Genomic DNA, 13,517 nt, shown 5'->3' with positions numbered 1-13,517 from the left:
CTCAAAGGGACAATGTCTTTTTAAAAATTGGTATTTTGCAATCTGATGCTTAACATTCTTGATAGCTTTTGCATTTCTGGGAAACTGAATAGGGATTGTGTTGCTCTTGTCCAATTAACATTCTTCATACTATGAGCTTTTCCTCCATTCAAGGCTAAAAATGACTTTTTGATGTGTGTTTAAAAATGCTGGTTTGTAAGACATGCAGAAACTTGAAGAAAGGCAAAGGTTTCTGCTCAGCCTATCATGTAATGAAGCTGATTGGTAATTAGTGATTGTTAGGCTGTTGAGCAGTCAGAATTTTAGTTTCTTTCGAATGCTAAAACTTTTCTGCAAGGAATACGTTTGTTTTCTTTTGTAATAGGTATGGAAATCGTGGGCATAACCAGCCGTGTATTCATGAAGATACACAGCGTTGCTTCATCACTTCCCAGAATCATGGGTTTGCTGTTGAACCAAGTTCTCTTCCACAGGATTGGTCTGTTTTGTTTACCAATGCTAATGACCAGTCTAATGAAGGAATAGTTCACAATACTAAACCATTATTCAGGTGAGCACGTTGAAGAGCAAAATGTACTAATGTCCATAATTTTTCAGTTACTGCAATAAGAGCAACATTTGTATTGCGCTTTTAATGTAGTAAAATGCTCCAAGATGCTTCGGAGTCATAATCAGACAATTCATTGGAATCATTGAGTGTGGAGCTGACTAAAGCACGGATGAGCATTTCAACAACAGAGGTGTTGAGGCAGAGATGGGTCATGTTACACAGATAGAAGGCGGCAACCTTTGTGCTGGACAGGACGTGGGGTTGGAAGCTTACCTCTGGGTCTAATTGTTGGGGTAGTTCTAAATATTTCATAGCATGTATCACTTGTTTTTTGTTGAATAAGATTTTGTGGAAATTTATACTTTTTTATGGATGGGTTTTATTGGATTTCTTTGACTAAAGTAGCAACAGTTTTCACGAGAACAGAAAATACTTTTTAACTAGTTTTAATTACAGTATATTATAACTAACTAAAAGTTTTGCTGTTTGTCCAATTTAAAATTACAAATTTATTGCAAGCCTTCTGTAATATTTCACAGTGAGAGTCTAAGCTGTTAAATTTATTTGTCCCACTGCTTCACATCTATTGCCGATTCTTGTGTTCTGGTTGTCTACCTCAGGCTGTTTCTTGGCTCCATTTAAAGACAAAGATTTACAGCAGAATGAAGCCCTTCAGCCCACTGTGTCCATGCCCTGTAGGTTATGGCACTTCACGTGCATGTCTACGTGTTTTTAAATGCGTTGAGGGTTTCTGCCTCTTTCACCCTCTCAGGCAGTGATTTCTCTCCAGTTTCCTCTGCGGTCAGAGAGCCTGAGGTTAGATTAAATTTAGAAGTTGAGTGTTGGCACCTGGAGCTTGCCATTCTTCCACTGAATGAACACCCACAACTGATGAAGATTTAGTGTGGCAAAGTGTTACATAGGAACAGACAGGGAAAGTAATTCACATACAGATATAGACTTCTACTATCTTAGTATTTAAGCAATTTCTATCTAAAGAGGTTAGTGATTAGGATACATGTCTCTAGTGTATCTTTCATATATTATCCTGAAGGATTTAAAATCATCTGTGATAGGGCAATGGAACATTGCAGTTGGGAGCTTTACCTGCATTTTTGGGATTTGAGAACCAATACACTCATGGACTGAACAGTCTGTTACTATGCTATTAAGTCTCAGTTTTATTCCATGTGGCCCATCTAGTTCGAATGTGCAGCATTCAGAGTCAGCATACTTTATTTAATAGTCCACTTTTTAAGCAGTTATTTAATTTACTTTTATTAAAAATATTTATGGATTTTGCTGATTCATCAAGGAGCATTCCACACTCTTAACCGCCCTGTGTAAAGGTTACTTTTTACCCCCATCTCCAATTTTTTTTATTTTGAAATGGTGCTCTCTCATTTCCATCTTGCTGACCAGTGGAAGCAATCTCTCAGTATTCGCCGTCACAAGATCTTGTAGATCGATATTTAATGGGGAGGCGGTGGCGTAGTGGTATTGTCACTGGACTAAAAACCTAGAGACCCAGGATATTGCTCTGAGGACATGGGTTCAAATCCCACCACAGCAGAAGGTGGAATTTGAATTCAATTAATAAATCTGGAGTTAAAAAGCTAGTCTAATGATGGCCATGAAACCATTGTCAATTGTTGTAAAAACCCATCTGATTCACTAATGTCCTTTCGGGAAGGAAATCTGCTGTCCTTACCTGGTCTGGCCTACACTCCAGACCCACAGCAATGTGGTTGACTCTTACATGCCCTCTGAAATGGCCTAGCAAGCCACTCACTAACTGCTAGCACTGTGGGTATACCTACCCCAAATGGACTGCAGCGGTTCAAGAAGGCAGCTTCATCACCACCTTCTCGAGGGCAATTAGGGATGGGCAATAAATACTGGCCTGGCCTGGCCAGTGACGCCCACAGCCCATGAATGAATAAAAAAAAAATTGGGTCACCTTTAACTTTCTCAACTCTAGTGGGGAAAAAAGCCCTAACTTTTTCAGCCTCTCTTCAGCTGTTACCACTCCGGCATCAGCACAGCTGATAAAGCATCATCACTATTAGATTGGGAGACTCGTAAGGTGCTCCATTCAGATGAGTTCTTGAATTATCAATTGAGTGTAGTTGTGTGCCTGTTTTTTTCCTGTCCATTCTATGCTTCTAATATAAGCATACTTGTTCAGTTGGTCAAGAAATGGTGATTATTGTAGAGATCATTACCAGTTGCACAGCGTTCACTGCCTGAAGCTGAAGACATCTTGGAGTGAGAACTTGAAATTATTTTAAACATGCTGATTTGTGGCCTTGTGCCTAGGTATGCAATAGAATTCAAGAAACTAATATGATTTGTCCTCTATTGATGATCTAAGTTTCTGTTTCTTTTACTTGTGTTCAGTGTCCAGTTTCACCCAGAGCACAAGGCAGGACCAACAGACCTTGTGGATCTTTTCGATATCTTTTTGGATTGTGCACGGGATGTGAAGCTGGGAGTTAATTTAGGAAAAACTGGTAAGAATTTAGTTATGAGCCAGATGTGGCACCTCACATTTTATGGATTGCAATGGATCCAAAAACAAAACTGGAGCATAAACACTCACTTTGTAAATCTGCGGTACACTGGTTCCTAGTGTATTTCCTCAAGAACCACCAACATTGTACTAGCTGAAAAGGAGCTAGGATATCCCTATAGCCAATGTATTCATGACCTGTACTTTTTTATGATTTTTATTTTGCATTTTGACGACCAACAGGGTGTAAGAGGGACATGGGTGACATAAAAGGCTTTTAATCATCTTTCAAATCAGTTAATGACTACATTTGGTTGTCTGGATATCAGCTACTTCTTTACTGCTGCCAAGTTCTATTTTTGGTCATCCTGTATTTAGTAACCAAGGTGTTTCAAAATTTGAATAACTACGTTTAGAATTTGTTCAAATCAGATTTCACTTTGAAATTTTTTACCCATAATGTAATCAAACACACCCTTTTTTTTTAAAGAAAAAGTCGCCAAGTTATAGACTGCTGCATCTTTTGATTTCAGATCTATTATGATATAACCAATGTCCAGTTCACACATGAAGTTGTATTAAGGCAATTGCAGTCTCTTGTTCCTCCCACTGAGTTGTTTTAGATTCTTCACTGCTGTGAGCTTAACAAAATTTATTTTTGAAAATCTGGGCAGGGGCCCGTCCACCAGTTGAAAAGTCAGTGGCGAGCCCAGCTCCGGGCATGGGGAGCCAGATTGGGATTTTTCACTCCCTCGGCCTTTTCACACCCCCGCCTTGGGCGGGGCTTCCACCTCCTTGAGGCAGGAAGTCCCGCCTAATGGAGCTTTTGGCCAATTTCCTTGCTTTTGTACTCTTTTTTTTTTGCTCTATATACAAAGCCAAGGATCTGACTATGCTATTTTAACAGCTTTCTCAACTTGTCTGCCACCTTCAAAGATTTATCTACATACACCCCAGGTCTCTCTCTTCCAGCACCCACTTTGAAATTGTACCATTTAGTTTACTCTTCTCATTCTTACTAAAATGTTATGTTTCATTTCACACTTTGCCTTTAAATTTCCATTTATTTGGAAAGAACAATTTACAACAAACTGCAAAATGTGATTTTAAAACAAAATACTGTGAATGTTTCAAAACTGGAATAAAAGCAAAAAATGTTGGAAATAGCAATCCAAACAGCATCTGTGGAAAGAGAAAGAGTTAATGGCCCAGATTTTACAAGGCCTCCGATGTCTGGCTCCGTGATGATCATAATGAATGGCGGAGCAGGTTCAAAGGGGTTGGCGGGGGATGGGGGGGCTGCTGGTGGGGTGGTGTAGCTGGTAGCTGAAAGAATGTTCCAGCAGCGGCCCACCACTGAGCCTGACACCAGGAGGGCCAGGCCCAATCTTCCTGGCAGCAGCGTGGCTCCGTGGCAACATCCCCGCCACTGGGCGACAGGACCTGAACCACATTATTCAAATTAGCAGAATGCATACATTTCTATAAAATTGACTGCAATCTTGCTGTCGGGCTGCGATCTTCTGAGTGGCAGCCGACACTCACGCACCTTCACTTTCCCATCTTGGGAAAGTAGGCACCACAGTGGTGGGGACGGGGGAACTTAAGATTTATAGTGTGGGTTGGTGGTGGGGGGGGGGGGGGGAAACGGGGAGGGGTCAAATTTACATCATTAGTTTAGGAGATGGTGGGAAGGAGTGACCTGTGCCTTTTGTTCTCTTTGGTGTGGGGGAAAGGTCAAGTGTTTGGGGGGGTGGGGGAGGAGGGGAAGGAGAAGGAGAGGGCAAATAATGAATTGTTATTGGGCGTGGGAAAGGGGTGGCAGATTTTTAATCAGTACAATGAAGGGGTATAACTTTAATTTATGTTAGCAGGTAGGTCTTTAAAAATGGCAGCAACACTTGCGCTCAGGCAGCTGACACTATTGCTGGCGTCGGAGAGCCCGCCCCCTCCACGTGCGCGCCCCAACTGGCACATTATTGCGGACCGCCGCGAGTAAGATCATGGTGGCGTGCAGGCTGCCATTTTGCTTGCCGGCGCAGGTGCACAAAATCCAGCCCAGTGTTTCAGGTCAGTGCTCTGATAACACACTCCACAGATACTCCCAGACCTGCTGAGTATTTCCAGCATTTTCTGTTTTTATTAGAAAATGTGATTTATTTATTTTTTAACCTGTTTTTCCAAGATGATTGGGGGAAATTAAGCTTGTTGGGACTATTCAGTAGGAAATTTATTTTCTAATGTTAATGTGATTGGAATTGGTATATTGCTAAGAACAATTTTAAAACTCGGTACTTGAAGATTATTCTTTCTCCCAAACACTGATGAATGCACAAAGTGACTGCTAAATACAGCAATGATGCAGATTAAAACATTTTGTTCTTTAGTTAAGGAACGAGTGATTTCACATTATTCCTACAAAAATGGAACTGTTCAATGTAAAATCCCATCTGGAAGAATACAGCCTCGCAAAGTCCTCATTCTTGGATCAGGTGGATTGTCTATTGGTCAAGCAGGGGAGTTTGATTACTCTGGTTCTCAGGTGAGTTTTGGAAAAATGGATCAGGATCAAAATTGTGGTCAAGTTGGAAAAAACTAAATGGGGATCACATTCAACTGGAAACAAATTAAGACAGCTACAGTAAATGTCAGTGGAGCACTGACTTAGTATTTACAGACTCAATTCTTGGGTTGACCTAAGAATTCATCAGATATTTCTGGGAAGATAGCCATGCTGCAATAAATTATTGTGTGATTTGAACTTTGTTATGCCACTTTATTTGTCTTTCTGGTTTGGATTTGATTAACATTGTCATGTCTCAAAATAGTTGTTTTGATTTCACCAGTTATGTTTTTCTTCTGTTTCATATCTAAATTGTGATTCTATTTCAGGCTATTAAAGCTCTGAAAGAGGAGAATGTTCAGTCAGTACTAATTAATCCAAATATTGCCACGGTACAGACATCCAAAGGACTCGCAGACAAAGTCTACTTTCTACCTATTACTCCAGAATATGTAACACAGGTATAGCTTCTTTCACTATGAATATAAGATTCTTATTTAGCACCTGTTTATATTGGGCAAACCTTAGCAAAGCAACATACTGCTGATGAGCATTGTGTGTGTTTTATACTTATTGAGGTTTGTGAAGTAAGTTAAAGGTTATTTTTTGGTGAACCACGGAGACTTGGGTATGCACCGGTGGCCTAGGTCAAGGGATGTTTCAGTAAACTCGCTGATATTTCATCCAGTTATCTCTCTGCTGCATGTTGAAAGACTGTTCACAGGCAGTTCCCCAGCTTAAGCAGTGAATTTCAAGCAGTTTATCTTACCCACTCCAGTCCACAGTGAAAGTAAGTGAGGTTGCTGGAACTTGGTTAAGTCGCTGCCCCTTTGCTGGCTGGTTCAGATGAAACAATCCAATCCCCTGGAGTCCAATGCTCATCTTCAGTGCTGAACCTTGGATGACTAAATATGAAAACCATTAAAAAAAAAACAGTTGTATGGACTTGTATGATTTCAGTTACCAAAAACTAGTTCATGACCATCTTAAATCTTTGGCTATATTTTACTATTTTTGTGGCTGCTTATTTTGACCTTGTTGACCAAATATTTGGCTCTTGCCGAACCTATAACACAGCTGCCTGGGTTTTCCCCCAGTGTCAGAGCCACACAGAATAGAAGATCCCAGGTTCAAGTGTGCTTGGTTAATCTTACCTGGAGAAATAGTAGGGATGCATGCAGGTGGCTTCTACACCTGTGATGTAGGACGAGGAAAATTGGGTACAGTTTATGTTGCTCATCCCTACCCAGCAGCCATTGCTAGAAGGTTGGTGTGATCACCTATAATGGCTAAACTGTGACAGCCTTGGGGGAGGACATAAAGAACTTGGATGTGATTTTTGCAGGTACCCCACTGAATGGAACTGTAACCCAGCAAGGAGTTGACATCTTCAGGAGGGGTGAGGGGGCAGGTTAAAGGAACAGTGGGGTATAATTTAAAAAAAAAACACAGGCTAAATAACTGGCCATATCTATAATGTAGTTAATCTTGTGTAGAAATTAGAAAAATATGACTAAAATGGTAAAGAAAGAACTTATATTTTTGTAGCACCTTTCAGGTCTTCCAAAAACGTTTCCATGAAAGTGAATTGCTTTTGAAGTGTTGTCACTGGTTTTGGAGGGGGCAACCAATGTTTGCACAAAATGGTCCACAATCAGCAACAAGAATGATGACTACATATTCTGTTTTTTGATAGTGTTGGTTGAAGGATAAATACAGGCCAAAACAACTGAAGAACTTCCCTGCCCTTCCTGACTAAAGCTGTGGAATCTTCTTATGTGTACCTGAAAGAGCAGATGGGGGTCTCGGTTTAATATGTCATTCAAAAGAAAGTATCTATAGAGTGCTGTCTTGTTACTGCACTGCAGTGTGAGCCCAGTTTATATGCTCAAATGCTGACCCATGGTCTTCTCAGTGGAGAGAATGCTACTACTGAAAGAAGGCTAACAAAATGGCAGGTTGTACAGCATATCTGCAGTTCATATGGTGATTGGTTATATGATAACACAATGTTTTGGATATTAAATTTTGTGCAGGTGATTATGAATGAAAGACCAGATGGAATCCTTCTGACATTCGGTGGACAGACTGCACTAAACTGTGGAGTGGAGCTCAGAAAAAGAGGAGTTTTAGAAAAATACTTTGTCAGAGTTTTGGGGACTCCAGTCTCTTCTATTGAGATGACAGAAGATAGGAAAATATTTGTTGAGAAAATGGCAGAAATTAATGAATTTGTTGTACCCAGTGAAGCTGCTTTCTCTCTAGACCAGGTAAAAATCCTGATTTTTTTTTTTTATTAATGGCTCTGGTTCAAATATTGCATTCTGTTTGTTAACTCCAAATTGTGAATGAATATTCCTGGACATTATAGCAACACTTTTAAGTAAAATCCACAGCATATGGCAATTATGTGATTCATCTAGTTTATGAATTAAAATATTTTGACAATGTTTTAACTTTATACTTGTGGACTAGGACCAGAGGCTGCTAATGTCAATCACATGCATAGTAATTGTACTGTACAATGGTCAGCTTGCTTGTTGCACATTTCTGGGTGTTGTTGGATATTTGAGTATAATTTCAAATAAAATAATTCAACCTACTCTTCTATTTATTAGGCTCTGAGTGCAGCAGAACACCTAGGTTATCCTGTTTTGGTACGGGCTGCCTTTGCTTTGGGTGGACTGGGCTCAGGATTTGCTCAGAACAAAGAGGAGTTGGTGACCTTAGTGACGCAGGCATTTGCACATACGTCTCAAATTCTGATCGATAAGTCTTTGAAAGGCTGGAAGGAAATAGAATATGAAGTTGTCAGAGATGCCTATGATAATTGTATCACGGTAAGTATGGAGAAGCTGATCCGAAAGGACCCTTTTTCGGTTAGTGTGAAACCAGTTTTTCTTCCCCCTATCTTTGCAAAGGCCTTTCTGTGAGTTACTGAGTTACGTATTCTGTCTCTCTACAGGTTTGTAATATGGAAAACGTGGATCCACTAGGAATCCACACAGGGGAATCCATAGTTGTTGCACCGAGCCAGACTCTGAATGATGAGGAATATAACTTGCTGAGAACTACTGCAATCAAAGTGATACGGCACTTGGGTGTTGTGGGAGAGTGTAATATTCAGTATGCCCTGAACCCTGAATCTGAACAGGTATTCAGCTTGATTCTCCTAGTTTTCTTGATCATCTACTGAAATGAAACTTGATGAATTTTGTTGCTGTTTTATCATGTAATTAGCATAATATGATAGTGGAAAGGAAATTTTATAGTCCTTTAACATGCAAGTGAAACCCTCCACATTCAGGTTACCAAGTTTATACAATGCCATCTCCTTTACATGATTACAAAGAATGTTCCCTCTAAGCTGCGCAGATGCATGGCTGCATAGCAATCTGGAATGTACTATGCAGTGCAATAAATAGGCCGTGAACAACTAAAAGATTAGAGGGCATATTGATGGGAAGCTACCAATTTTTTGATTTTTTTTCTTCAAATAATTATAATAGCTTAAATACAAATTACTTTGAAGTACATCTGCCTTCAGGGTATCTGTCAGTAGTTCTAGACCTAAGTGTCATGATTAAAAACCGTATATGTATTCATGTATAAATCCTACACCTAGCATTGCAGATTATATGAATATGCATAAAGAGGAGACCTGTACACTGGATTTTATAGAAGAACAAAGATCAGTACAGCACAGGAACAGGCCATTCGGCCCTCCAAGCCTGCGCCGATCTTGATGCCTGCCTAAACTAACACCTTCTGCACTTCCGGGGCCCGTATCCCTCTATTCCCTTCCTATTCATGTATTTGTCAAGATGCCTCTTAAACGTCGCTATCGTATCTGCTTCCACCACCTCCCCTGGCAGCAAGTTCCAGGCACTCACCACCCTCTGTGTAAAGAACTTGCCTCGCACATCCCCTCTAAACTTTGCCCCTCTCACCTTAAACCTATGTCCCCTAGTAACTGACTCTTCCACCTTGGGGAAAAAGCTTCTAACTATCCACTCTGTCCATGCCGCTCATAACTTTGTAAACCTCTATCATGTCGCCCCTCCACCTCCGTCGTTCCAGTGAAAACAATCTGAGTTTATCCAACCTCACCTCATAGCTAATGCCCTCCAGACCAGGCAACATCCTGGTAAATCTCCTCTGTACTTGCATGTTAAGGACTGTAAAATTTCCTTTCCACTATCATATTGTGCTAATTACATGATAAAACAGCTTAAGATTTAATGGATATTTCCTTTCTTCGCAGCAGCATTTTAATAGTAACGTGGGATTAGTTTTGTTTATAAATAGAAAAACAGTTTTAAATCCATCCAAGGTTATGCAAAGTCAGGCTTGTCTCACTCCCCTATTCTAGAGTTGTCATTTTAAGAACTCTTCAGTACTGTTGTATAAATTGCTTCCCTCTGAAAAATAAGGAATATGTATATAGATGCATCTTGCATTTACATTTATGTAAAACATATGTTTAGTTAACTAAAATAGAGTAGCATGTTTTAGGATATTCTGTTGTTACTTCAACAAAATTGGCTTAATTTCAAACTATAGCTCATCTATAAAATTCAGATAAATAGGAATTCATTCCTAAATTTCAGTTCTTTTTGAAGTTCTAAAGATATTATCTAGGTTACTTGTAATCAGATTTCTAAATATGTGTGATAACTTGACTTCCATTATAATTTTTAGGTGCATTCTGTTGTAGTAGTACTCCAACATCACTTTCACATCACTTCTGTCTTCCAGTATTTTATCATTGAGGTGAATGCTCGTCTTTCCAGAAGTTCAGCTTTGGCCAGTAAAGCAACTGGTTATCCATTGGCTTATGTTGCAGCTAAACTAGCCCTTGGCATCCCCTTGCCTGTCCTAAGGTAATTCTTGCTTTAAGAACTAAAATGTCTTGGGCATAACAATAGGAATGCTTTCAGACTCCAATAGAACATTATCCTGCAACCATTGGAATGTGGGCTTTATCAGATAGGGTAAAGTAAAGGCCTGCTCAGGTCGGGGGAAAAAGAACTCGACCCAACCACGGCAGACCCGAGCCCGACCGTCCCTTTACTTACCTTCCTGACACCAAACCTGCAGGAAGCTGCAGCGCGTGCATGATAATGTCATAGTGACATCACTCGCTCACTGCACAGACTCCGTTTTGCCCCGGACTCCCAGCTCAGGTAAGTTTTTTTTTTAAATTTCATTACTTGCCTGCAGAGCACTTACTATGTGTGTCTGGCCCGATCTGAACCCGACACGGGTCAGGTCCCTTCGGGGTCGGGTAGCAGGCCTTTAGGTTAAAGCAGACCAGATCTATTTCTTCAAAAGCAAAATACTGCAGATGCTGGAAATCTGAAATAAAAGCAGAAAGTGCTGGAAATACTCAGCAGGTCAGGCAGCATCTCCTGGAGAAAGAACAGTTAACGTTTTCAGGTCGATGGCCCTAAATCAGATTTATTTCTGCTCAGCTGCGGCTGTCCAACCATATGTGTTTTACAGTCCAATACAGAGCAGTCTAATATTGCCCGTACAAAATCCATTATTTAAGTGGCCAGTGATAGTTTAACAGTTTATCATAGTCAGTTGATCTAATTTTCTACATGTTTGGAAGGGATGGAGGTTTACTATGTGCCATTCATTATGATATGAAATCGTGTGAAGAAATGGTTTGTTTGCATTGTTCATCCTGCTTAAAACCTACCTCTTCATCAACTGTTCTATTATCTTCTCTTGTGAAACACCTTGGGACATTTTACTGTGTGAAAGGTACTGTACAAATGTAAGTCCCTGTTAAGATGCACTTGTTGCTTTCACAATTGTTCTTTACATACTTATTTCCACTGTGAATCATTTACATAAGGCATGACTCTGAACTTGTTTCTGTCACCTTTGCCTCTGCCACCACTTCTTTGAGTAGAGTCTTCCTGGCCGCCCCTGCTCAGCAGACCCTTTCTCCCATCTTCAGAATTCTCGCCTTCTGGCCTCTTATCCCCATATTGTTTCATTGGGAACTGCTGATCTGGCATAGACCATCTCAAATTTTCTACTCTGTTCACTCACTCTAACCTCCCTCTGAACCTGTAGCACTCTGCTCTTTCCGGTCCAGTCGTAACATTGTTGTTAAACCTGCTGACAAGGGTGGCTCTTATTTGGCAAACTGACCTGTACCTTGCAAAAGCTGAGCGCCAACTCTCTGACACTTACTCCTATCTCCTCTGGGCTGTGACACCACCACTGAATATCAGGCCATCATTTCTCAGATCTCACTCCAGTCTTCAAACTCAGCCTCTCAATCCTGTACAGCACACTTCTACCTCCTTCCCGTGATCCACAAACTGGACTGCCCTGGTACACCCATCATTTCAACCTGTTGTTGCCCCTCAACTTTTTTTCCTCCCGTAGTGCAGTCTCTTCCTCCCTACATCTGCAACATTTTAGATGCCCTCCACCACTAATAGTCTACAGTTTCCTGCCCCTTGTATCACCATGGCCATCGAATCCTTCTACTGCTCTGTCCCCACCAGGGTGGCCTGAGGGTTCTCTGAGTCTTCCGTCCTGGAAGAAGCAGTTGGTCCCTATCTGCCACCATCCTTCTCCATCTGGCTAAAGTTGTTCTCACATTGAACAACTTCGCCTTTGACTCCGCTCACTTCCTCCAAATAAAAGTCGTTATGGGTGTCCGCATGGGTCCTAGCTATGCCTACCTTTGCATGGGATACGTGAAGAGACCTAGTTAGATTCTCCCCCTCGTATCTTTTTCTGGTACATTGATTGATTGCATTGGTGCCCTTTCCTGTTCCTCTGATTGGAAAATTTCATCAACTTTGCTTCCAATTTCCACCCTTCCCATGCCTTCACATGGTCCCTTTCCTTTTTTGATTTGTTTATGTCCATTTCTGGGGACAGCCTATCAACTGATATCCACAATAAGCCCACTGACTCCCACAGCTACCTTGACTACACTTCCTCACACCCTGCTTCCTGTAAGGACTCTTGTACCATTCCCCCACCTCCTGCCTTTTACTTCCTCCCTTTCTCCCTTCCTACCATCCAGGGCTCCAAACACTCCTTCCAGGTGAAACAGCAATTTAGCTGCGCTTCTTTCAACTTAGTATGCTTTTTTTCACTGCTCACTTTGTGGTGTCCTCTGCACTGAGGAGACCAAATGCAGATTTGGTGACCACTTTGTAAAACCCCTCCGTTCAGTCTACAAACACAGTCCCAAGCTTCTGGTTGCCTGTAATTTTAATTCTCTGCTCCATTTCCACTCTGACCTCTCTCTCTCTCCTCTGCCTCCTACACTGTTCCAGTGAAGCTCAAGGTAAGCTTGAGGAACAGCACCCCTCATCTTTTGATTGAGGATCTTGCAGTCTTCGGGATGCAATTTTGAGTTCAACAGTTGCAGATTATAACTTCGGACCTCTCTTTTTTTCAGGCGGCAGCTTTTAGTGATTCTGTTTTTCCCATTTACACCTCCTCCCAGATCCATCCTTTGTTTCTTTACTTGTCACGTTGCCATTCCCTTTTGCCTTGCGCCGTCATCACTTTTGTCGTTTAATCTTTCCTGCTTTCCACCTATCACAGCTCTTCCCTTCTGTGCTTTCCTCCCTTGCTCACTTTCCTTGCCTTAGTGCTTGCTTGAATCCTGTTGCATTTCTAATTTTTCCAGTTCTGCCGAAAGATTATCAAACTGAAATGTTTACTTTATTTCTCTTTCCAAAGATGCTGCCTGACCTGCTGAGTATTTCCAGCATTTTTGGTTAAGAGCAGGAGTAGGTCATACAGCTCCTCAAGTCTGCTCTGCATTACATAAGGTCATGGCTGATTCTCAAACCTTCTTCCATTTTCCCAGCCTATTCCTGTATCGCTTGATTCTCTTAGTACCC

General features: G+C 41.1%; 1 protein-coding gene across 2 annotated transcripts in view; it reads left to right on the top strand.

The window, feature by feature from the left end:
* cad (carbamoyl-phosphate synthetase 2, aspartate transcarbamylase, and dihydroorotase) overlaps positions 1 to 13,517 on the top strand; it is a 109,187-nt gene that overhangs the window by 22,346 nt on the left and 73,324 nt on the right. For both annotated transcript variants that reach the window (XM_068024098.1, XM_068024097.1), the window contains exons 7-14: positions 365 to 550; positions 2,951 to 3,063; positions 5,450 to 5,604; positions 5,955 to 6,086; positions 7,662 to 7,895; positions 8,244 to 8,465; positions 8,591 to 8,779; positions 10,384 to 10,508. In XM_068024098.1, the coding sequence (XP_067880199.1) occupies positions 365 to 550; positions 2,951 to 3,063; positions 5,450 to 5,604; positions 5,955 to 6,086; positions 7,662 to 7,895; positions 8,244 to 8,465; positions 8,591 to 8,779; positions 10,384 to 10,508 (1,356 nt within the window). The remainder of the gene's footprint in view (positions 1 to 364; positions 551 to 2,950; positions 3,064 to 5,449; positions 5,605 to 5,954; positions 6,087 to 7,661; positions 7,896 to 8,243; positions 8,466 to 8,590; positions 8,780 to 10,383; positions 10,509 to 13,517) is intronic.

The sequence above is a fragment of the Heterodontus francisci genome, chromosome 3, assembly GCF_036365525.1.
Source record: "Heterodontus francisci isolate sHetFra1 chromosome 3, sHetFra1.hap1, whole genome shotgun sequence".
Classification (NCBI taxonomy): Eukaryota; Metazoa; Chordata; class Chondrichthyes; order Heterodontiformes; family Heterodontidae; genus Heterodontus; species Heterodontus francisci.
This window is presented reverse-complemented; position numbering and strand designations above follow the sequence as displayed.